The 26497-nt window shown below is 38.7% G+C and overlaps 1 protein-coding gene across 1 annotated transcript in view; it reads left to right on the top strand.

The window, feature by feature from the left end:
* The window catches only part of LOC130889861 (formin-2-like), a 167522-nt gene that overhangs the window by 104471 nt on the left and 36554 nt on the right, over window positions 1-26497 (top strand). Inside the window, 1 exon segment of the mRNA XM_057793798.1 lies at window positions 15793-15925. Within this exon segment, the coding sequence (XP_057649781.1) occupies window positions 15793-15925 (133 nt within the window).

Here is a 26497-nt window from a genome sequence, read left to right as displayed (position 1 = left end):
ATCTCAGTCATCAGTTTAGTGAAGTAATTTTTTGAAGGTGTTTACAGCAACCTTTCAGAGGGTGTGGTCTATCATACTATATTGGGATAGAAACAATCCATAGGGTCTCATCCTCTGTGAAAACAAAAGAAGGCCCTCTCCAAAGCATCATATCCTTAGACCCAAATTTTGAAATCATAATACCCTTATGATATCCATTCTGGTTCTGTTTGGCAGCCCATATAATGAAATATCTCTCTCTACTTAGTTCCTTTACAGTCAAAAATTTTAAAGAAAACACAATGTACATGATCCAGACTCTCTGTGAATTTTTTATTTTTATGTGGTTTATTTTTCTTTATTTCTTTTAATCTATAACTATCTTTACTCTGTCTCTTTAAAGACTTTACCCCTTTTTAAGGCATTAATTTCATTCTCGATATTCTTTTTCTTCTCTCTCCCAAGCCCATGTACACTCATCCAACAGTGTGACCCATTTAAAAGACTTTTATGTCTGAATCCGTCCTATTGTGAATCTGTATTTTTTTTTTTTTTTTTTTTTTTTTACTATCCAGGAGCACTTCTTAAAATGCTAACCACTTCTTAAAAAATAAGTTGCACCATACAGAGGTAATACAGTACTGCCTGTTTACTGCCAGTCTAAACCTTAATTGCATTGTTATTAGTATAATTATGATAGTTCCTGACTGAGACCAGCACAGTTCAGCACAGCGGAGCTTAGCCACTCCTGCCTCAGAGCCATTTGGTGCCCCTGAGCTGTGCACAGTTCCTGGCACACAGCAGTCCACATTGCCATCAAGAAAGTCATAGCACTTTACTCCAAATGCTCCATTCAAAAGCTATGTCTTCTGCAGGAGCCAGACAGAGATTGCAATGGTAGCACATCCCAGAAAGCAGCATATTAAAACTGTAGCTTTTTGCCTGTTGCAGCTGCTGAGTCAGGGAAATTTCTCTACAGCACGACCAGGTAAACAGCAAAAGGCTGTGTTAAACTCTGTTTTTTTTTATTTAAAATTAAGCTCTCTCAGGTTTTTAAGTGGATTTAATTGGCCATGTTCAGTACCACTCTATAGAAAGAGCGGTGGGCTGCGTTCCCACGCATGGCTAGCTTTATACCTGAAATAACAACACACAAATTGTATTCTTTTAAACACTGCCTGGCCCATTAGCTCTAGCCTCTTACTGACTAATTCTCACATCTTGATTAACCCATTTCTAATAATCTCTGTAGCATCATGAGGTGGTGGTTAGGAGGAAGGATCTTAACCTGCATCCATCTTGGAGAGGAGAGCTATAGCATCTGCCTCACTTCGTTTCTTCCCACCATTCTGTTCTGTCTACTCTGCCTATCTCAGCTGCTGTCCTATCAAAGGCCAAGGCAGTTTCTTTATTAACCAATAAAATTAATACATTGACAGAAGACCCACATATATCACTCCTAGTTTTCTGAGAAACTGACACACTGATTTCCATAGTGGTTGCACAAGTTTGCATTCCCACCAACAGTGGATGAGTATTCCCCTTACTCCACTCCTCTCCAGCATAGGCTATCATTGGTGTTTTTGATTTTAGTTATTCTGACAGGTGTAAGACGCTATCTCAAAGTTGTTTTGATTAGCATTTCCCTGATCACTAAGGAGGTTGAGCATGACCTTAAGTGTCTTTTGGCAGTTTGAACTTATTCTGTTGAGAATTCTCTGTTCAGTTCAGTATTCCATTTTTTAAATTGGGTTAATTAGAGTTTTAATATCTAGTTTCTAGAGTTGTTTATATATTTTGGAGACCAGACTTTTGTCTGATACAAGGTTGGTGAAGATCTTCTGCCAATTAGTAGGTTACCTTTTTGTGTTAATGACAGTGTCCTTTGCATTATAGAAGCTTCTCAGTTTCAGGAGGTCCAATTTATTCATTGTTGCTCTTATTGTCTTTGCTACTGGGATTCTACATAGGAAGTGGTCTCCTGTGCCCATGTGTTGCAGACTACTTCCCACTTTCTCTTCTATCAGGTTCAGTGTGGTCAGATTAATATTGACGTCTTTAATGCATTTGGACTTGAGTTTTGTGCATGGTGATAGATATGGGTCTATTTTCATAGTTCTACAAGTTGATATCCAGTTATGCCAGCACCATTTGTTGAAGATGCTTTCTTTCTTCCATTGTATACTTTTAGCTCCTTTGTCGAAAATCAGGTGTTCATGGATTTGTGGATTAATATCCGGGTCTTCAATTTGATTCCATTGGTCAACATCTCTGTTTTTGTGCCAATACCAAGCTGTTTTCCATACTGTAGATCTGTAATAGAGTTTGAAGTCAGGGATGGTAATGTCTCCGGAAGTATTTTTATTGTATAGGATTGTTTTTGCTATCATGTGTTTTTTGTTTTTCCATATAAAGTTGATTATTGTTCTCTCAAGGTCTGTGAAAAATTTTGTTGGGATTTTGATGGGGATTGCATTGAATCTACAGATTGCTTTTGGTAGAATTGCCATTTTTACTATGTTGATCCTCCTAATCCAAGAGCATGGGAGATCCTTCCATTTTCAGGTATCCTCTTCAATTTCTTTTTTCAAATACTTAAAGTTCTTGTCAAATAGATCTTTCACTTCCTTGGTCAGAGTTACTCCAAGATACTTTATGCTATTTGTGGCTATCATGAAAGGTGGTGTTTCTCTGATTTCCCTCTCTGCTTCTTTGGTCTTTGTGTATAGAAGGGCAACTGATTTTTTGGAGTTGATCTTGTATCCTGCCACATTACTAAAGGTGTTTATCAGCTGTAGGAGTTCTTTGGTAGAGTTTTTGGGGTTGCTTATGTACACTCTGGTATCATCTGGAAATAACAAAAGTTTGACTTCTTCGTTTCCAATTCGCATCCCCTTGATCTCCTTATGTTGTCTTATTGCTATTGCTAGAACTTCAAGCACTATATTGAAGAGGTATGGAGAGAGTGGACAGCCTTGTCGTGTTCCTGATTTTAGTAAAATGGCTTTGAGTTTCTCTCCATTTAATTTAATGTTAGCTGTCAGCTTGCTGTGTATTGCTTTTATTATATTTAGGAATGAACCTTGAATCCCTAACCTCTCCAATACCTTTATCATAAAGGGGTGTTGAATTTTGTCAAATGCTTTTTCAGCATCTAATGAAATCATAGTATGGTTTTTTTCTTCAGTATTTATATGATAGATTACATTGATAGATTTTCATATGTTGAACCAACCCTGTCTCTCTGGGATGAAGCCTACTTGATCATAATGTATAATATTTTGGATGTGTTCTTGGATTCGGTTTGCCAGTATTTTATTAAGAATTTTTGCATCGATGTTCATGAGTGAGATTGGTCTGTAATTCTCTTTCTTGGTTAAGTCTTTGTGTGATTTTGGTATCAGGGTGACTGTATCTTCATAAAAGGAGTTTGGCAATGACTCTTCTGTTTCTATTTTGTGGAACACATTAAGGAGTATAGGTATTAGCTCTTCTTGGAAGTTCTGGTAGAATTCTGCATTGAAACCATCTGGTCCAGGGCTTTTTTTGGTAGTGAGGTTTCTGATGACAGCCTCTAATTCCTTGTGATGTACAGGTCTATTTAAACTGTTCACCTGGTCTTGATTTAATTTTGGAATATGGTACTTACCTAAAAACGTGTCCATTTCTTTCATATTTTCCAATTTTGTGATATATAGGCTTTTGTAGTAAGATCTAATTATTCTCTGAATTTCTTCAGTGTCTGTGGTTATGTCCCCCTTTTCATTTCTGATCTTGTTAATTTGTGTGTTCTCTCTCGGCCTTTTCATTAGTTTGGATAGGGGTTTGTCAATCTTGTTGATTTTCTCTAGTAACCAGCTTTTTGTTTCATTGATTCTTTGGATTGTTTTCTGTGTTTCTATTTTGTTGATTTCAGCCCTTAGTTTGATTATTTCCAGTCTTCTACTCCTCCTGGGTGAATCTGCTTCTTTTTTTTTTCTAGAGCTTTCAGATGTGCTATTAAGTCACTAATGTGTACTTTCTCCATTTTCTTTATGTTGGCACTTAGAGCCATGAACTTCTTCTTATCACTGCTTTCACAGTGTCCCAGAGGTTTGGGTATGATGTGTCTTTATTTTCATTGAATTCTAGGAAGACATTAATTTCTTTATTTCTTCCCTGACCCAGGGGTGGTTCAGTAGTTGACTGTTCAGTTTCCATGAGTTTGTAGGCTTTCTGGGGTTAGAACTGTTGTTGAATTCTAACTTTATTCCATGGTGATCCAATAGTACACAGGTGGTTACTACAATTTCTTTGTATCTATGGATGTTTGCTTTGTTACCAATTATGTGATTAATTTTTGAGAGGGTTCCATGCGATGCTGAGAAGAAAGTATATTCTTTTCTGTATGCGTGGAATGTTCTATAGATGTCTGTTAAGTCCATCTGATTCATTACATCTGATAGTTCTCGTATTTCTCTGTTAAGTTTCTGTCTGGTTGACCTGGCTATTGGTGAGAGAGGAGTGTTAAAGTCTCCTACTATTAGAGTGTGGGGTTTGATGTATGCTTTGAGTTCTGTTAATGTTTCTTTTACATATGTGGGTGTTTTTATATTAGGGGCATAGATATTCAGGATAGAAACTTCCTCCTGATGAATTGTTCTGGTCATGAGTATAAAGTGTCCATCTCCATCTCTTCTGATTGATTTTAGTTTGAAATCAATTTTGTAAGATATTAGTATAGCCACACCTGCCTGTTTCTTTGGACCATTTGATTGAAAAACCTTTTCCCAACCCTTTATTCTGAGGTAGTGTCTGTCTTTAAGTTTGAGGTTTGTTTTTTGTAAACAGCAGAATGTTGGATCCTGATTTTTATCCATTCTCTTAACCTGTGCCTTTTTATAAGTGAATTGAGTCCATTGATATTAAGTGATATTGATGACCAGTGGTTGTTACTCTGGTCATTTTTATGGTGGTAGAATTTGTGTTTTTCCCTTCTTTGAGTTGTGCTGGTTGTCAGATGCTTGTGTTATTATGGATGCTGTTGGCTTCCTTGGTATGTGATTTTCCTTCTAGTATTTTCTGTAAGGCTGGGTTTGTGGCAACGTATTGTTTAAATCTGTTTTTGTCCTGGAATAACTTGTTTTCTCCATCAATGGTGAAAAAAAGCTTTGCTGGGTATAGTTGTCTGTGCTTGCATCCATGTCTGCAGCACATCTATCCAGGACCTACTGGCTTTTATGGTTTCCATTGAAAAGTCAGGTGTAATTCTGATAGGTTTACCTTTATGTGTTACTTGAACTTTTTCCTTTGTAGCTCTTAATATTTGTTCTTATTCTGTATGTTTTGTGTTTTGATTATTATAGATGAAGGGATGCTTTTTTTGATCCAGTCTATTTGGTGTTCTGTATGCTTCTTGTACCTTCATAGGAATATCCTTCTTTATGTTGGGAAAGTTTTCTTCTATAATTTTGTTAAATATATTTTCTGGGCCTTTGAGCTGAAATTCTCCTTCTTTTACCCCTATTATCCTTAGGTTTGGTCTTTCCATGGTGTCCCATATTTCCTGGATGTTTTGTGTTAAGAATTTGTTGGATTTGTTTTGTTCTTTAATCAGTAAGTTTATTTCCTATATAGTATCTTCAGTGTCTGAGATTCTTTCTTCTGTCTATTATATTCTGTGGTAATACTTGTCTCAGTAGTTCCTGTTCATTTACCCAGATTTTCCATATCCAGCCTTCCCTTGGTTTATGTTTTCTTCATTACCGTCATTTCATTTTTCGAGTTTTGAACTGTTTTCCTTACCTGTTTGATTGCTTTTTCTTGTTTTTCTTGGGAATCTTTGAGAAATTTATTCATTTCTTCTACCTTTTTGTCATCTCCATTTCTTCATGGCAATTTTTCACCTCCTCTTTAAGTTCCTCTATTATTTTCATAATGTTCCATTTAATGTCGAATTCTTCTATTTCTTCTGGAGTAGGGTGTTCAAGTCTTCTTGTTTTGTGATCCCTGGATTCTGGTGATGCCATGTTGCCTTTCAGGTTGTTGGAGGAATTCTTGCATTGGTGCCTGTCCATCTCTCCCTTCAAATGGAGCTAGGAGAGTCTTGGTGTCTTGTTCCAGTCTTGCTGTGAATGACTCTCTGTGTTGATCTCCTCAGTGCAGTAGCAGGAACTGTTCCTGTCTGGATGGAACTCCTCAGCACAGACACAGGGTCTCCTGGTAGTTCAAGAACACCACAGACAAAAGGGCGAACATGGGACAGGGCAGGGTTGAATGGAACACACGAGACCCTGCAGCAGGAGCTGGGGGGGGGTGGCTATGCTCTCTTCAGGGACAGTCTGACCCAGGATAGAACACACTCACTCCTCTGGATGGAACTCCTCAGCACTGAAACAGGGATAGCTGGTAGTCCAAGGACACCTCAGACGAAAGGGCAATTGTTGGGTCAGGGCAGGGTCGAGTAGAACACAGAAGACACTGCAGCAGGAGCTGGGGGGTGCCTGTGATCTCTTCTGTGACAGTCTGCCCCGGGATAGCACACACTCACCCCTCTGGATGGAACTCCTCAGCACCCTCTGGATGGACCTCCTTAGCACTCTATATTGAGATCTTTAATCCATTTGGACTTGAGTTTTGTGCATGGTGATAGATATGGATCTATTTTCATTATTCTACAGGTTGACATCAGGTTATGCCGGCACCATTTGTTAAAGATGCTTACTTTCTTCCATTGTATAATTTTAGCTCCTTTGTCGAAAATCAGGTGTCCATAGGTTTGTGGATTAATATCCGGGTCTTCAATTCAATTCCATTGGTCACCTTCTCTGTTTTTATGCCAATACCATGCAGTTTTCATTACTGTAGCTCTGTAATAGAGTTTGAAGTTAGTGATGGTAATGTCTCCAGAAGTACTTTTATTGTATAGGATTGTTTTTGCTATCCTGTGTTTTTTGTTTTTCCATATAAAGTTGATTATTGTTCTCTCAAGGTCTGTGAAGAATTTTGGTGGAATTTTGATGGGGATTGCATTGAATCTATAGATTACCTTTGGTAGAATTGCTATTTTTACTATGTTAATCCTCCCAATCCAAGAGAATGGGAGATTTTTCCATTTTCTTTTCTTTTTTCTTTTCTTTTTTCTTTTTTTTCTTTTTTCCCGAGACAGAGTTTCTCTGTGGTTTTGGAGCCTGTCCTAGAACTAATTCTTGTAGACCAGGCTGGTCTCAAAATCACAGAGATCCACCTGCCTCTGCCTCCCGAGTGCTGGGATTAAAGGCGTGTGCCACCACCGCCCAGCAATTTTTCCATTTTCTGATATCCTCTTCAATTACTGTCTCCAGAGACTTAAAGTTCTTGTCAAATAGATCTTTCACTTCCTTGGTCAGAGTTACCCCAAGATACTTTTTGCTATTTGTGGCTATTGTGAGAGGTGAAGTTTTTCTGATTTCCCTCTCTGTTTCTTTATCCTTTGTGTATAGAAGAGCTACTGATTTTTTTGAGTTGATCTTGAATCCTGCCACAACACTGAAGGTATTTACCGGTAGAATTCTCCGGTATAGTTTTTGGGGTCACTTATGTACACTATCATATCGTCTGCAAATAACAAAAGCTTGATGTTGTGGGAGCTGTGGGCTGCTTTCCTGCCACCCAGCTCCCAGCTGCCTAGCTAGCTTATGCTCCGAAATAACAACACACAAACTGTATTCTTTTAAACACTGCTTGGCCAATTAGCTCTAGCCCTTACTGGCTAATTCTCATATCCCAACCAACCGATCTCTAATAATCTGTGTAGCACCAGTCTTACCAGGAAAGATTCAGCATGTCTGACCTGGCAGCTTGCTTCATCACGTCTGGCCTGGCAATGAGCTGCATTGTGTCTAAGCTCACTTCCTCTTCCTCCCAGCATTCTGTTCTGTTTACTCCACCCAACTATGTTCTAACCTATGAGGGCCAAGCAGTTTCTTTATTAATTAACCAATGACCTTACTCCATCATTTCCCCTTTTTCTGTTTAAACAAAAAAAGGAAGGCTTTAACTTTAACATAGCAAAATTGCATATAACAAAACAGTTATCAAGTAAGAATTATAGTTACAATATTTACATCTATTTTATCTTTATCATAACTAAGGAAAACTGTAACTATCTATCTATTCTTCAACTCCATCAAAGACTCCAGAAGGATATAATATTACCCAAGTAAATGAGAAGTAAGCAACTTACAAAATTCTAGAAATCACAGAGACATCTCGCTGCCTGGATAGTCACCCAAAGTTCCTCTGTACCATTGGGGCATCCATCTTTGGCCTACAGGTCCATAGTATCCAGAGACAATTCAATGAAGCAGGAAATTTCAAAGGCAGATCAGTCACTATCTGCTGTGCCCTGCAGAATGTCTCGCAGACTCTTTCATGAATCATGAACCCCCCAAAAATCATCTCACCTTTAGGCAAGTTCAGTAGTCCTCTCTCTGTGGGTTCTCTGTGTCCAGTTTATGCAATAGTTCAGACAAGAGCAGTTTCTTGCCCAAATGGCTATCAAACTCCATAAGGTGTCTCTTCGATGCCCATCTTCTTCTTGAAGTAGATTGGTGCTACCAGGAGGAGACATGTCTCATTGTCATGAAAAGCTCTAAGTTATTAAAAACATTAAATGCCATATTCTCTAGTCTTTGAAAGATACGAAGAATGCCTATCTAAAATATATCTATGTATATCTAAAAAATCTAACATGACTACAAATTTGACTATTATAGATAACTATTCATTAACAACTTATATACATAACATTTTTACATGAGCTACACAATCATAATACCTTAATCAATATCAGAAACACATATACATATAACAAAATTGACCTTAAATTTAAATCACTAAGGCAAAATTCATATCAATGCAAATTATTCATACCTATATCATATCCCCCTTTAAATGTAAAAGAACATTTATAAACAGTATTTGGGAATATGGGCGCAGTTATTTCTCTCCAAACTGCTTCCTGCTGAATGGGGGCACTGTTATTTAGGTCTTTCATGGTATAACCTGTGTGCTAGATTCAATCTCAGTCAGCAGTTGAGTGAATTGATTTTTTTTTTGTTTTTTTTGAGACAGGGTTTCTCTGTGGTTTTGGAGCCTGTCCTGGAACTAGCTCTTGTAGACCAGGCTGGTCTCGAACTCACAGAGATCCACCTGCCTCTGCCTCCCAAGTGCTGGGATTAAAGGCGTGCGCCACCACCGCCCGGCAAGTGAACTGATTTTTTTGAAGATATTCACAGCAACCCTCAGGAGGGCATGGTCCATCATACCATATTGGGATAGAAGCAATACAAAGAGTCTCTTCCTCTGTGAAAACAAAAGAAACTCCTTTCCAAAACATCATATCCTTAGATTTAAATTAAAGTCAGGGTATTTTGAAAATATCTATCTTGGATTAGTTCAGCAGCATTTATAAACACATATGTTTTAGCAGCTCTTGTTCCTTCCTCAGCATTCAAAAAATTCAAAGAGAGCATAATGGCATAAAGTATCAAGATTCTCTGTGTATTTTCCATCTTTGTGCAGCTTTGTTTTAACCTCTATTTCGTTTATTTTTACTTTTAACTTTTTGCTTTTTGAGACAGGTTCCCTGTATATCTTTGACCTGGAATAACTCTGTAGACCAGGCTGTCCTTGAACTCTCAGAGATCCTTCTGTCTCTGCCTCCCAGGCATTGGGATTAAAGGTGTGTGCTATCACACCTTGAAGTCACAGAGGTCAATCTCCCTCTGCCTCTCAAGTGTTGGGATTAAAGGTGTGTACCACCACACCCAACTACTTTCTTTCTTCCTTTTTTACTTTTAAGAACTTTAACATTTAGCCTGCATATATTTTAAAGCACACTGTAAATCATTTAAAGGTTTTCTTTGTCTTTGAATCTCTCTTTACTGTATATCTCTTTTTCTGACCACATGAGCCTTTAAATTACTGAGCAATATGGGTAGGATTAAAGCCGTGGCATTGGAGGCTGGATCTAGCCCATTCCTTAGCTTTCCAGCCTCATGGTAGAGGTAACAGCTTTAGCCATTTTTATTGCCACAACTCTATGGCGTTTCAAGGTCCCTGCCAGCAAGCAAGCTGCAACACTATATCCACAGACAACACTCAAGTCCTCTCTCTGTAGCCGGTCCTCCTGCCTCAAACAGTCAGAGTTTGCCCTGGCAGGACAGACCAGAATGCCAGCATTTTAAAACAGCACAACTTTTGTTCTCAATATTGTTTGCTATATTTGTTATTTGTTATTATTGTACATAGTTGTATTTGGTTTAGTTCTGTCTTATTTAGACAAAAGGGGGAGATGTAGGGATAAGTCCCACCCCTTAGGGGGCGTGTTCGCCTTGGGCTAATGTTTACCTATAAATCTGGCGAGCATGCTCCCAGCGCCTGCTTTCCTGTTTCCTGCTCCCCGCGGGATGGTTGTTCTGTAAGTCTATTTCCCCATTAAAGCTGTATATATTTTTACAATCTGTCTGCATTCGTTAATGCCGTTACAGTTTGACTTCTTCATTTCCAATTCAAATCCCCTTGATCTCTTGATGTTGTCTTATTGCTATTGCTAGAACTTCATGCACTATATTGAAGAGGTATGGAGAGAGTGGACAGCCTTGTTTTGTTCCTGACTTTAGTAGAATGTCTGTGAGTTTCTCTCCATTTAATTTAATGTTAGCTGTCAGCTTGCTGCATATTGCTTTTATTATGTTTAAATATGAACCTTGAAACCCTAATCTCTCCAAGACCTTTATCATAAAGGGGTGTTGAATTTTGTCAAATGCTTTTTCAGCATCTAATGAAATGATCATATGGTTTCTTTCTTTTAGTTTATTTATATGATGGATTACATTGATAGATTTTCATATCAATCTATCAATTGATATCCCAACCCTATCTCTCTGGGATAAAGCCTACTTGGTCGTAATTGATAATTTTTAAAATATGTTCTTGGATTCTGTTTGCCAGAATTTTATTGAAAATTTTTTTTCTTGGTTTTTCGAGACAGGGTTTCTCTGTGGCTTTGGAGCCTGTCCTGGAACTAACTCTGTAGACCAGGCTGGTCTCAAATTCACAGAGATCTGCCTGCCTCTGCCTCCCGAGTGCTGAGATTAAAGGCGTGCGCCACCATCGCCCAGCTTGAAAATTTTTGCATCGATGTTCATGCATGAGATTGGTCTGTAATTCTCTTTCTTGGTTGGTCATTGTGTGGTTTTGGAATCAGGGTGACTATAGCTTCATAAAAAGAGTTTGGCAATGACTCTTCCAATTCTATTATGTGAAACACATTAAAGAGTATAGGTATCAGCTCTTCTTGGAAGTTCTGATAAAATTCTGCACTAAAACCATCAGGTCCTGGGCTCTTTTTGTTGGGAGGTTTTTTATGACAGCTTCTATTTCCTCATGACTTATAGGCCTATTTAAATTGTTTGCCTGGTCTTGATTTACATTTGGTAAATGGTTCTTATCTAACTAAAAACAAGTCCATTTCATTAATATTTTCCAACTTTGTGGCATATAAGCTTTTATAGTAAGACCTAATGACTCTTTGAAATTCCTCAGTGTCTGTTGTTATGTCCCCCTTTTCATTTCTGATCTTATTAATTTGCATATTCTCTCTCTGCCTTTTGATTAGTTTGGGTAGGGGTTTGTCAATCTTGTTGATTTTCTCCAGGAACCAGCTTTTTGTTTCATTGATTCTTTGGATTGTTTTCTGTGTTTCTATTTTGTTGATTTCAGCCCTCAATTTGATTATTTCCAGTCTTCTACTCCTCCTGAGTGAGTCTACTTCTTTTTTTCTAGAGCTTACAGCTGTGCTGTAAAGTCTCCATTGTTAGCTTTCTCCGTTTTTCTAATGTGGGCACTTAGAGCTATGAACTTTCCTCTTAGCACTGCTTTCATAGTGTCTCATAGGTTTGGGTATGATGTACCTTTATTTTTGTTGACTCTAAGGAAGACTTTAATTTCTTTATTTCTTCCTTGACCCAGGTTTGGTTCAGTAATTGACTGTTCAACTTCCAAGAATTTGTAGGCTTTCTGGGGGTAAAATTATTGTTAAATTCTAACTTTATTCCATGGTGATCCAATAAGATGCAGGTGGTTACTAATATTTTTTTTTGTATCTGTAGAAGCTTGCTTTGTTACCGAGTATGTGGTCAATTTTTGAGAAGGTTCCATGAGATGCTGAAAAGAAAGTTTATTCTTTCCTATTTGGGTGGAATGTTCTATAGATGTCTGTTAAGTCCATTTGATTCATTACCTCCATTAATTCTCTTATTTCTTTGTTAGGTTTCTGTCTGATTGGCCTATCCATTGGTGAGAGAGGAACGTTGAAGTCTCCTACTATTAGTGTGTGGGGTTTGATGTCTGCCTTCAGTTCTAGTAATGTTTCTTTTACATAAGTGGGTGCTTTTATATTAGGGGCATAAATATTTAGGATTGAGACTTTATTCTGATGGATTGTCCCTGTTATGAGTATAAAGTGTCCATTTCCATCTCTTCTGATTGATTTTAGTTTGAAGTCAACTTTGTTAGAAATTAGTATGGCCACACCTGCTTGTTTCTTAGGTCCATTTGATTGAAAAACTTTTTCCCAACCCTTTACTCTGAGTAAATGTCTGTCTTTGTGGTTGAGGTGTGTTTCTTGTAAGCAGCAGAATGTTGGATCCAGATTTCCTATCCATTCTCTTAACCTGTGCCTTTTTATAGGTGAATTGAATCCATTGATATTAAATGATATTAATGTCCAGTGGTTGTTAACTCCTGTTATTTATTTAGTTAGTTAGTTTGGTAGTAGAGTTTGTGTGTTTCCCTTCTTTGATTTATGCTGGTGAAGGGTCGCTAGATGTCTGAGTTATTGTGGGCATTGTTGAATTCCTTGCTTTGTGATTTTCCTTCTATTACTTTCTGTAAGGCTGGATTTGTGGCTATGTATTGTTTAAAATTGTTTTTATCCTGGAATATTTTGTTTTCTCCATTGATGGTGAATGAAAGCTTAGCTGGGTATAGCAGTCTGGGCTTGCATCCATGGTCTCTTAGTTTCTGAAGCACATCTATACAAGACCTTCTGGCTTTCATGGTTTCCATAGGGAAGTCAGGTGTAAATCTGATAGGTTTATCTTTATATGTTACTTGACCTTTTTCCTTTGCAGCTCTTAATATTCTTTCTTTATTCTGTATGTTTTGTGTTTTGATTATTATATGTTGAGGGGATTTTTTTTGGATCCAGTCTATTCAGTGTTCTGTATGCTTCATGAACCTTCATAGGAATATCCTTCTTTAGGTTGGAAATGTTTTCTTCTATAACTTTGTTAAATATATTTTCAGGGCCATTGAGCTGTACTTCTTCTCCTTCTTCCACCCCTATTATTCTTATGTTTGGTCTTTTTATTGTGTCCCAGATTTTCTGGATGTTTTGTGATGCAAATTTGTTGGATTGCTGCTTTCTTTGATACGTGCGTTTATTTTCTCTATGGTGTCTTTAGCATCTTAGATTATTTCTTTGATCTCTTGTATTCTGTTTGTTATGCTTGTATCTGTTGTCTCTGTTCATTTACCTAGATTTTCCATATGCAGCTGGCCCTCAGTTTGCGTTTTCTTCCTTGCCTCCATTTCAGTTTTCAAGTCTTGAACTGTTTCCATTACCTGTTTGATTGTTTTTTCTTGGTTTCCTAGGGTATCTTTTACAGATTCACTCAATTCTTCATACTTTTGTTATTCTTCTCATCCATTTCTTTAAGGGAGTTTTTCACATCCTGTTTAAGTGACTCTATTGCTTTCATAATGTCAATTTTTTCCTATTTCATCTGGATTAGGGTGTTCAAGTCTTCCTGTTGTATGTTCGCTGGGTTCTGGTGCTAACATGTTGTTTTTCAGATTGTTGGAATAATTCTTGTATTGGTGCCTGCCCATCTCTTCCCTCAAATGCACTCTGATGGATCTTCTGGTACAGGATCAGGACCTCTTGTTGGCCAGGGACCTCAGAGACAAAAGGCCTAGCTTGCTACTTGCAGGCTTAGTGGAACCAGGGACAGGAGTCTTGGAGGTCAATGGACCCCGCAGACAAAAGGTGAACTTGGCGGGGGGGGGTGTTGTTTGGAGCCAAGAAGTCCCTGCAGTAAAAGCTGGAGGTGCTGTGCACTCCCCTCTGGCTGGGCAGGTGCACACTTACCCCTCTGGGTGGGTAGCCTCAGAGCAGGAACAGGAACTGTTCCTGGGCCAAGGACCTCGCAGACACTAGGGCAGGCTTGGGGTTGGGGGCAGGGATGTGTAGAACAAAGAAGACCCTGCAGCAGGAGCTGAAGGGGCCCAGTGCTCCTTCCCTAGTTGTTCCGCTCTGCCCCAGGATGACACCCATTCACTGGTCTGAAAGATTGTCCTCAGCACAGGGACAGGATCCCCCTCCTTTTAAATTCTGATCTTGTTAATTTTCTCTCTCTGCCTTTTGATTAGTTTGAATAGGGGTTTGTCAATCTTGTTGATTTTCTCAAAGAACCAGCTTTTTTTTTTAATTTATTTTTTTATTTTTTTGGTTTTTCAAGACAGGGTTTCTCTGTGGCTTGAGCTAGAAAACATTGCTCTTTGGCTTTTGTTCTCCTGGTAGGAATTAAGGAGAATTTATTGTTTTTTTTTTTTTAAGTATTTGGTAGATTTCAATAGTGAAGTCATGAGGTCCTGGACTTTTCTTTGTTAGAATTTATTTATTCTCAGTATCCATCATTGGCTAGTAAAGGTTGTCTCCCCCTTCATGGTCATTGTTAGCAGGTATTTGTGTTTCTTCTCAGCTACAAAATTTCTTGGCCTATTATGATCAATAACATCCAATGATTCCTTGTAATACCCATGCTGTTGGGTATAGTTCCTGTTCCAACTATCATTTTGCTTGTGCATGCATGTATAGCTCATGTGCATCCTAAAGGGACCGGCCTTGTTCTGAAGTCCTGATGATCAGCTCTGAGGTATAGGTCCCCAAGGGAGCCATCTGGTTTGCCTTCTGGCATGAGGTACACCCAGGAACCTTCTCATTTTTTGTGCTTTATCTTGACTACAGCTGGCGAAGCATTCCTTTGCCATAAGAGCCCTATATAATCTTGCTCTTGCCAGGTTCATTGACTTTTTCATGCCCTTTCTTTCAACTTCCAATCTGGGTCTCAAGATAAGCAGCTATTATTGTCCTTGTGGTGTTCATGTACAGACTGTCCTCTAACTTTCCTGCAAGTATTTAAGCAAGTTTTTTTTAAAGCTATACATTTTTAAATAAGGTTTTAATGGGACATCGTCCCAGTGTGGCCATATGTGCTGGTAGTTCCCAATGATGGGGAAACTGAGAATAATCACTTGAACCCAGGAGTTCAATGCTAGCCTGGTAGATAGTGAGAGAGGCCCTACCTGAGAACCCAAAACCAAAGCAAGCCAAATTCACACCAGCAAAGCTAAAGAGACATCATATTTAGATGGGTTAAAGATCCATTTTCAGGAAGTTGTATAACTCTGCATCTGGAGTGTCTCATGGCAGGCCCATGTAATATTTCTTCTTCCAAAGAGAGACACTTAGGTTTTACAATAATAATAATAATAATAATAATAATAATAATAATAATAATAATAATGACAATAATAATTGGGGCAGTTTGAGAGAAGTGGTGTCTTAATGACTCTATATTGTACAATGTAAGATGCTGTTTGAGTGCTTTAGATGTGTCTGCATATCTACATGTATTTGAGGGTTTTTTTACATTTTGTAATGTATTAGCCATTTATTTTTTTATGATTGAATTGATTTACATTTAAATACCTTTTTAAATGCAGCAAGACCAGCTTTACACCTGGGCTGCAGTTAGTCAACCCACACATTCCATGGACTACAACGAAGGGCGGTTTCCCAGGGGAGAAGCATCCAGGCTTCCTGATGAAGAACACAGTCCCAAGGATGTTGATGCAGGTAGGATACGGGACATCCAGCTTTACAGAATTATGTTATGGAATGTGTAATTGCAACACTTGCTTGGGAGTGAGTCTCTAGTCTCTTGCAGGTATTTTTTTAAACTTATCTCCTGCAGGCAGCCCATTAAAATCAATGGGAGGCCTGAGACAATGTTCTTATGGCCGTGTCCAAAGCTGCTGGGCTAGAATGTAGAGAAGTAGTGGATGTACTGGGATTTTCCAGTCCTTTCTGCTTTTATTGAAGTTTAAGAACCATTGTCAACAGACACCCACCCACCACCAGGTTGAAACTCTACATCCTGTTTGGGCTAAGAGACCCTCAGGGGATATTTTTCTCTATTATCTCTGAATTTCCTTGCTTAACATTTTCTTTGTATCTCTAAACATTCTTTTCTTTACCTATAAAGATAACTGGAAAAGGAAAAATAGTGATGTAAATTACTTAAATCTCACTTTTAAATAATTATAGAATATTCCAATGTAACCTATATTTCCCTGAAAAATTATTATTTTTTCTTTTCCTTTTGTTGTCTTAAACAATTTTGTGTTCTTGGCTGGGAAGATAATATGAGACTAACCTCAGTGTTATTTGGAGAAATTCAGTAGAATGATGGCTTCTTAATAGACACCAGACTTGGTAAACTGATCAGAAGTAAGCACCATCTTCTGGTATAAAAATGAAGACTAAATGGAACAGCACTGTTTCTACCTGCAGATCTCCCCACACCAGGTTTTTATAAGTGATACTGTGGGTTTCAGAGCTTAGCTCTTGACCACTGGCACTGACTCAGTGAAGGGGAGATGGCCAAAGAAGCTGAATCTCAGCTTGTTGTGAAAGGGCAGAATATAAGACTATGAATTTGGGCTCTGCATTACATCAGCTTGGTGACATTAGGCAAATTTCCAAACTGCTGCATTTATTTCCTCATCTGTAAATGTTAATGAGAACAGCATCCACTGTGCAGCATGATTTGGAGGCGAGCATGAGTTCATGTAAATCATTAGAGTGCAGAATCAAGTGCCTGGGCCAATGGAAGTGCTCAGCCTTGTTGCTATAATTATCATTAAAGTTATTTCATGATATTATCTTCTTCATATCTTCCTTGAAAACCAACAATGACTCTGTCAATAGTTTGCCAGACTTCTGTCCACATTTTGCACAGCGTTCTCACCCTCTTGTTTTAAATCTCAGTTTCTTGGCAAATGTATTTCATCATGTATTCTTTCAAGCAACGAACCAAATGGGAGTCTACACAGTATCCCGCATTTCCCTTTTTAAATACCCTGTATTTTGAAGAAACTGTTTAGTATTCACTAGTTGGCATATAATCCAATAGAATAAAAATAAACACAAGTGAGTGAGAGAATATAGAAAACTGTTTCATGTAAGATTCTGTTCACTACAACACTCATAGACAGCAGTTGATCAAGGGTCCAGGTAGAATTCCACACATCAAAATCTTCAGAGAAAAGAGAGTTTTGATAGATAGTGACTAAAAATCCAACATAGGAATATAGACAATGTTGGTTTCTTTTTTTTTTTTTGAAACAGGGTTTCTCTCTGTAGCTTTGGAGCCCTTCTTGAAACTCCTTCTGTAGTCCAGGCTGGCCTCGAACTCACCAAGATCATATTCCTTCTGCACCCCAAGTGCTGGGCTTAAAGGTATGCATCACCACCACCCAACACATTGTTAGTTTTTTAAAAAAGAAAGACTCAAGTAAAGGTTTTGATCCCATTCTATGTATGATTGTCTTTGGATTAAAATGCTCTTGGTTGAAACTCATAAGTACAAATGCAGTAGCTTTAAGCAGTTTCATTGAGAGCCCTTGGAACAATGGTTTCTATCCTTTTCTGCATTCGCAACATTGGTTGGAATAATATTTTGATGCCCCTACTGTATATTTTTCAACTTTTCTGGCTGAATTAACAACACAGTTCTACAATACCTGTGAATACTTTAAAAGAATCTTTAGGTTATTGGAGTAGCGTTTGGCTGAGAATGAATAAAAAGTGAATATTTATGGGTAGACAAATGAAACTCGATCCCAGTCTTTCTTTACAAAAGCATCTGCTCTAAACAGATCAAGGGCTTTAGGATTAGACGTGAAATTTTGAAACCATTGTACACTTCATAGAGGCACAGGTAAGTAACGGTTTTGGAGACAGCTTTCCAACACCTCATTTTAGAATGATGAATTGCTTGAAATTACAATCTGTACATTCAAGAAAAGTTTCGGCAGAGTGAGGTGACAACCTTATATTTAGAATGAAAATATTTGCTTTCTTTACACCTGATAAGGAGTGATATCTATAGTATAAAAAACTAAACAAAAATGAAAAACAGTCTTTCAGTCGATAAATGGACAAAGGAAAAGAATTTAAAATGGGAAATGTAAATGGTGATTATAGATACAAAAAAACTCTTCAGCTATAGGGAAGTATACATGAAAACTGTGTCAATATTCAGTTTTATCCCAATTATAATTTCTGACTTCATTAAAATATGACTAGTAAATAATAATGAGACTGTTGGAGGAGAGAAGGAACATTGTTCACTGTGCTGGAGATGAATTAAAGCAATTGTGTCCTTCACAGTGTGTGGAGGGGAGTAGAGATATCATTGGTAAGCATAAGTTTGACTCAACAGAAGTATTACATGTTTTCCACTCATATATGGAATCTACGTTTAATATATAATAAATGTACATGCAATAGGAGACATGCAAGTTAGTGGAAAGGTTTGCTTAAATGAGATACTGTTGATAGGGGACAATACTGGGTAATTCAGAAGGAAAGCTAAACATAACATTTTTTTTTCTCATGAAGAATGTATGTGTGTGTTCATGCACACTTATACACAGACATGTTCAGTGAACACAGATGGGAAACTATGGTGAGGGGAAATCTCTCAGTGGGAATTGTAAAGTAGGATAGGAGAGTAAAACAGTGGCGTGTGTGTGTGTGTGTACACACATGTATGTGCTTAAAAGTGTCTTAGTGAAACCCACTATTTTGTGTGTTAGCTAAAGAGAAACTAGTAGAAATAATTAAGATATATATGGTCATACAATTGATTTACACATAATCAAAGAATTAATTACACTTAAAGTTCATCTTCTTAGTGGAATGGAAATGAGTAGTGGTAAGGGATTAGACATGCTCGTTTCACTCAAGTCCCTCACCATCCCACGACCGTGACACTGACCAACACAACAAATATAAACAGGTTTGCCTTAAAAAAAGCAATGAAGATACAGGCAATCCTGGAGGAATAAAAATAAAATCCTGTGTATGTATGTGTGCACGTCTGTGTGTGTGTGTGTGTTTGTGTGACTGTGCGTGTGTTCATGTATCAAGTGAGAAGTTGAACAAAAACGTTCCTGGGAAGATGTTCCAACAATGTTTATTTTCTGGCTGAATCAACTATATTTGTTTACAATAGAATCTAGGATGAAGCAATAGAGCGAGTCTGGGCTAGGTCAGCTCGCTGCAGTGTATCTCAGAAGAATCTACAATATTTTAAGGTCATCAGAAATGGATTCCTTCATTTCAAAGTGGAAAGGGGAGCATGAGCAATTGTGTGTCATTTCACTCGTCATAAGGTTGAAGCAACAGTTGCTTAGGGAATCTCACATTTTCTAGCCTCTAATATATCCAAATGATGTCGCTGATGGTCCCTTCGAAGAAGGATTTTAGAAGTCTGGAGAGATGGCTATGTGGTCAAGAGTGCTTGCTGCTCTTCCTGAGTTTAGTGTCCAATAGCTCACAACCACCTATAAACATGAGATCCAGGGGTCCTAACATTCTTCTATGTCCTGCACAGACAACCACACACATATTATTTTCACAAAACCAGATATATGCATGCACACATAAATAAAAACAAAGACAAATCTCAAGAGAGATGTTGTGTGGTGTACCGCAATGTGGTATCACTGGCCCATTTCTGTGTTTTCTCCAAATGTCTTGACACTGTTTAGCTAATGAACTAATGCAGGAGTACCAAGGATGAAGTGCTGTGCTCTGTCTCCCTGCGCTTGCCACACAATCCAGGGACAGAAGGATGGATTGTGTTTCTGAGTATTGGTGTGTGTGGGCAAGTATGTCCTATATTTTCCCTTTTGCCAGCTAGGTCCTTAGTGGGAATATCTTTTGTTGGTAGTGATGAGATGGTTCTACTATCAAAGAAACAAACAAGAACATATGATGAGCCTATTGGAACATCCCTCCATTTATACCTGTTATTAGAATTAAAATCATCTGAACTCTAGAGTCAAGGCTCTTGCCAACCCTAAAATGGCACTCTTAATTAAGATATATACTTCCCTGCTCCCATATCCAACCTTCCATTATCCCAACTATCCCATTCCCCCAAGTTCTCCCTATCCTCCCCTTCTTACTTTTCTCTCCCCATCTCCTCTTTCCCCCATCCCACCCCACCCCCCAGTTCCCAAATTTTTGCCCAGCAACCTTGACTACTTCCAATATCCAGGGGGATAACTATATGTTTTTCTTTGGGTACACCTTCCTATTTAGCTTCTCTAAAATCGTGAATTATAGACTCACTGTCCTATATTTATGGCTAAGTAGGTACATCCCATGTTCATCTTTTTGGGTCTGGGTTACCTCACTCAGGATTTTCTATTTCCATCCATTTGCATGCAAAATTAAAGAAGTCATTGTTTTTTACCACTGAGTAGTACTCTAATGTGTATATATTCCACACTTTCTTCATCCATTCCTCCATTGAAGGGCATCTAGGTTGTTTCCAGGTTCTGGCTATTACAAATAATGCTGCTATGAACATAGTTGAACAAATACTTTTGTAGTATGATAGGACATCTCTTGGGTATATTCCCAAAGTGGTGTTGCTGGGTCCTGGGGTAGGTTGATCCCAAATTTCCTGAGAAACCACCACACTGCTTTCCAAAGTGGTTGCACAAGTTTGCATTCCCACCAGCAATGGATGAGTGTGGCCCTTACTCCACAACCTCTCCAGCAAAGGCTATCATTGGTGTTTTTGATTTTAGCCTTTCTGACAGGTGTAAGATGATATCTCATAGTTGTTTTGATTTGCATTTCCCTGATTGCTAAGGAGGTTGAGCATGACCTTAAGTGTCTTTTGGCCATTTGAACTTCTTCCGTTGAGAATTCTCTGTTCAGTTCAGTGCCCCATTTTTTAATTGGGTTAATTAGCATTTTAACGTCTAGTTTCTTTAGTTCTTTATGTATTTTGGAGATCAGACCTTTGTCTGTTGCGGGGTTGGTGAAGATCTTCTCCCAGTCAGTTGGTTGCCTTTTTGTCTTAGTGACAGTGTCCTTTGCTTTACAGAAGCTTCTCAGTTTCAGGAGGTCCCATTTATTCAGTGTTGTCCTTAATGTCTGTGCTGCTGGGGTTATATGTAGTGGTCTCCTGTGCCTATATGTTGTAGGGTACTTCCTACTTTCTCTTCTATCAGGTTCAGTGTGGGAGCCTGAAATGGCCCGATCCTATAGCCATATTAATGAATATCTTGCATATCACCATAGAACCTTCATCTGGCGATGGATGGAGATAAAGACAGAGACCCACATTGGAGCAATCGACTGAGCTTCCAAGGTCCAAATGAGGAATAGAAAGAGGGAGAACATGAGCAAGGAATTCAAGACCGCAAGGGGGGTCACCCACCCACTGAGACGGTGGGGCTGATCTATTAGATCACCAAGGCCAGCTGGACTGGGACTAAAAATGCATGGGATAAAACTGGACTCACTGAATATGGTGGACAATGAGGGCTGCTGAGAAGCCAAGGACAATGGCACTGAGTTTTGACTCTTCTGCATGTACTGGCTTTGTGAGAGCCTAGCCTGTTTGGATGCTCACCTTCCTAGACCTGGATGGAGGGGGGAGGACCTTGGACTGACCACAGAGCAGGGAACCCTGACTGCTCTTTGGATTGGAGAGGGAGAGGGAGAGGAGTGGGGAGGAGGAAGTGGGGGAAGGGGGAAAAGGGAGGCGGGGAGGAGGTGGAAATTTTTAATTAAAAAAATTTAATAAAGACTTCCCTTGGTCCCTGGCTCATTGGGGCTACCAGGAGTCCCTGTGTAGGTGCTGAGAACTCCATCTGGACGGGTGAGTGTGTGCTATCCTGGGGCGGACTGTCCCGGTAGAGAGCACAAACGCCCCTCCCCCAGCTCCTGCTGCAGCTCTGCCTGCGCCCTACTTCCCTTGGTCCCTAGCACATTGGGGCTACCAGGAGTCCCTGTGTAGGTGCTGAGAAGCTCCATCTGGACGGGTGAGTGTGTGCTATCCTGGGGCGGACTGTCCTGGTAGAGAGCACAAACCCCCCTACACTAAGGCTACCCAACCAGAGCAGTGAGTGCCTGCCTAGCGGGCAGGCCTCAGCAACCCCCGAAAGGGAGCGCAGGCACCTCCAGCTTGTACTGCAGTGTCGCCTGTGTTCTACTCGACCCCGCCCTACCCCCTGCATTTGCCCTTCTTTCCGCGGGTCATTGGAATACCAGGCATCCCTGTTTTGGTGTTGAGGAGTTCATCTGGTAGGGAACGGTTCCTGCCCCTACACTGAGGAGATACACCCAGAGAGTTAGTCACAGCAAAGACTGGTCCAAGACACCAGGCCTCTCCTGGCTCCATTTGAAGGAAGAGATGGGCAGGCGCCAATGCAAGAATTCCCCCAACAACTTGAAAGGCAACGTGACATCACCAGAATCCAGGAATCCAGAAATAAGAAGTGTACACCCTAATCCAGAAGAATTAGAAGAATTCGACTCAAAAGTGAATTATATGAAAATAATAGAGGACCTTAAACAGGAGGTGAAAAACTGCCATAATCAATTAGAGATTACAAACAAAAAGGTAGAGGAAAAGAATAAATCTCTCAAAGATACCCAAGAAAACCAAGAGAAACAAGAAAAAGTAATCAAACAGGTAAGGGAAACGGTTCAAGACTTGAAGAATGAAGTAGAAGTAATAAAGAAAACACAAACCGAGGGAAGGATGGAGATTGAAAATTTGGATAAACGAACAAGAACTACAGAGTCAAGTACCACCAACAGATTACAAGAGATAGAAGAAAGAATCTCAGACACTGAAGATACCATAGAGAAAATAAACACTCTGATCAAGAAAACAGCATAACCAACAAATTCTCAAAACAAAACATTCAGGAAATCTGAGACACAATAAAAAGACCAAACATAAGAATAATAGGGATATAAGAAGGAGAAGAAGTACAGCTCAATGGTCCAGAAAATATATTTAATAAAATTATAGAAGAAAACTTTCCCAACCTTAAGAAAGATATTCCTTTGAAGGTCCAAGAAGCATACAGAACACCGAATCGACTGGATCAAAAAAAACCAAAAAAAACATCTCCTCGTCATATAATAATCAAAACACAAAACATACAGAATAAAGAAAGAATATTAAGAGCTGCAAAGGAAAAAGGTCAAGTTACCTATAAAGGTAAACCTATCAGACTTACACCTGATTTCTCTATGGAAACCATGAAAGCCAGAAGGTCCTGGATAGATGTACTGCAGAAACTAAGAGACCATGGATGCAAGCCCAGACTACTATACCCAGCCAAGCTTTCCTTCACTATAAATGGAGAAAACAAAATTTTCCAGGATAAAAACAAATTTAAACAATACGTAGCCACAAATCCAGCCTTACAGAAAGCAATAGAAGGAAAATCACAAACCAAGGAGCCCAACAATGCCCACAATAATTCAGACATCTAATGACCCTTCACCAGCACAACTTGAAGAAGGGAAACACACAAACTCTACTACCAAAAGAAAGAAAGAAAGAAAGGAAATATGACCGGAGTTAACAACCACTGGTCATTAATATCACTTAATATCAATGGACTCAACTCACCTATAAAGAGGCACAGGTTAAGAGATTGGATACAAAAACAGGATCCAACATTCTGCTGCTTACAAGAAACACACCTCAACCACAAAGACAGACATCTACTCAGAGTAAAGGGCTGGGAAAAGGTTTATCAAGCAAACGGACCTAAGAAACAAGCAGGTGTGGCCATACTAATTTCTAACAAAGTTGACTTCAACTAAAATCAATCAAAAGAGATGGAGAGGGACATTTTTTACTCATAACAGGAACAATTCACCAGGATGAAGTCTCAATCCTGAATATATATGCCCCTAATATAAAAGCACCCACTTATGTAAAAGAAACGTTACTAAAACTCAAGGCAGTCATCAAACCACACACACTAATAGTAGGAGATTTCAACACTCCTCTCTCACCAATGGACAGGTCAATCAGACAGAAACCTAACAGAGAAATAAGAGGATTAAGGGAGGTAATGAATCAAATGGACTTAACAGACATCTATAGAACATTCCATTCAAATAAGAAAGAATATACCTTCCTCTCTGCAGCTCATGGAACCTTCTCGAAAATAGACCACATACTCGGTAACAAAGCAAACTTACACAGCTACAAAACAATATTGGTAACCACCCGTGTCTTATCAGATCACCATGGATTAAAGTTAGAATTCAACAACAATGCTATCCCCAGAAAGCCTATGAACTCATGGAAACTGGACAGTCAACTACTGAACCACACGTGGATCAAGGAAGAAATAAAGAAAGAAATTAAAGTCTTTCTTGAATTCAATGAAAACGAAGACTCAACATACTCAAACCTATGGGACACTATGAAAGCAGTGCTAAGAGGAAAGTTCATAGCATTAAGTGCCCACTTAAAGAAAACAGAGAAAGCACACATTGGAGACTTAATGGCCCACCTGAAAGCTTTAGAAAAAAAAGAAGCAGACTCACCTAGGAGAAGTAGAAGACTGAAAATAATCAAATTGAGGGCTGAAATCAACAAAATAGAAACACAGAAAACAATCCAAAGAATCAATGAAACAAAAAGCTGGTTCTTGGAGAAAATCAATAAGATTGATAAACCCCTATCCAAACTAATCAAACGGCAGAGAGAGAATACGCAAATTAACAAGATCAGAAACGAAAAGGGAGACATAACCACAGACACAGAGGAAATTCAGAGAATCATTAGATCCTACAACAAAAACCTGTATGCCACAAAATTGGAAAATGTAAAAGAAATGGACACTTTTTTAGATAAGTACCATATACCAAAGTTAAACCAGGACCAGGTGAACAATCTAAATAGACCTGTTAGTCGCGAAGAATTAGAAGTTGTTAAAAAAGCCTCCCCACCAAAAAAAGCCCAGGTCCAGACGGCTTCAATGCAGAATTCTACCAGAACTTCCAAGAAGACCTAATACCTATACTCCTTAATGTATTTCACAATATAGAAACAGAGAAGTCATTGCCAAATTCCTTTTATGAAGCTGCAGTTACTCTGATACCAAAACCAACAAAGACACAACCAAGAAAGAGAACTACAGGCCAATCTCACTCATGAACATCGACGCAAAAGTACTCAATAAAATACTGGCAAACCGTATCCAAGAACACAATAGAAAAATTATCCATTATGATCAAGTAGGCTTCATCCCAAAGATGCAGGGCTGGTTCAACATACGAAAATCTATCAATGTAATCCATCATATAAATAAACTGAAAGAAAAATAACCATATGATCATTTCATTAGATGCTGAAAAAGCATTTGACAAAATTCAAGATCCCTTTATGATAAAGGTCTTAGAGAGATTAGGAATACAAGGGTCGTACCTAACTATAATAAAAGCTATTTATAGCAAGCCGACAGCTAACATCAAATTAAATGGTGAGAAACTCAAAGCTATTCCACTAAAATCAGGAACATGACAAGGTTGTCCACTCTCTCCATACCTCTTTAATATAATGCTTGAAATTCTAGCAATAGCAATAAGACAACATAAAGGGATCAAAGGGATTCAAATTGGAAAGGAAGAAGTTAAACTTTCATTATTTGCAGATGATATGATAGTGTACATAAGCGACCCCAAAAACTCCAGCAAAGAACTCCTTCAGCTGATAAACACCTTGAGTAGCGTTGCAGGATACAAGATGAACTCCAAAAAATGAGTTGCCCTCCTATAAACAAAGGATAAGGAAGCAGAGATGGAAATCAGAGAAGCATCACCCTTCACGATAGCCACAAATAGCATAAAATATCTTGGGGTAACTCTAACCAAGGAAATGAAGGATCTATTTGACAAGAACTTTAAGTCTATGAAGAAAGAAATTGAGGAGGATACCAGAAAATGGAAGGATCTCCCTTGCTCTTGGATTGGGAGGATCAACATAGTAAAAATGGCAATTCTACCAAGGGCAATTTATAGATTCAATGCAATCCCCATTAAAATCCCATCAAAATTCTTCACAGATCTTGAGAGGACAATAATCAACTTTATATGGAGAAACAAAAAACCCAGGATAGCCAAAACATTCTTATATAATAAAGGATCGTCTGGAGGCATTACCATCCCTGACCTCAAACTCTATTACAGAGCCTCAGTATTGAAAACAGCTTGGTATTGGCATAAAAACAGAGAAGTCCATCAATGGAACCAAGTAGAAGACCCTGATTTTAACTCACAAACATATGAACACCTAATTTT

Source organism: Chionomys nivalis, chromosome 18 (assembly GCF_950005125.1).
Source record: "Chionomys nivalis chromosome 18, mChiNiv1.1, whole genome shotgun sequence".
In the NCBI taxonomy this organism is placed as follows: Eukaryota; Metazoa; Chordata; class Mammalia; order Rodentia; family Cricetidae; genus Chionomys; species Chionomys nivalis.
The sequence above is the reverse complement of the archived record's forward strand: the minus strand, read 5'-3'. Positions and strand labels throughout refer to the sequence as shown.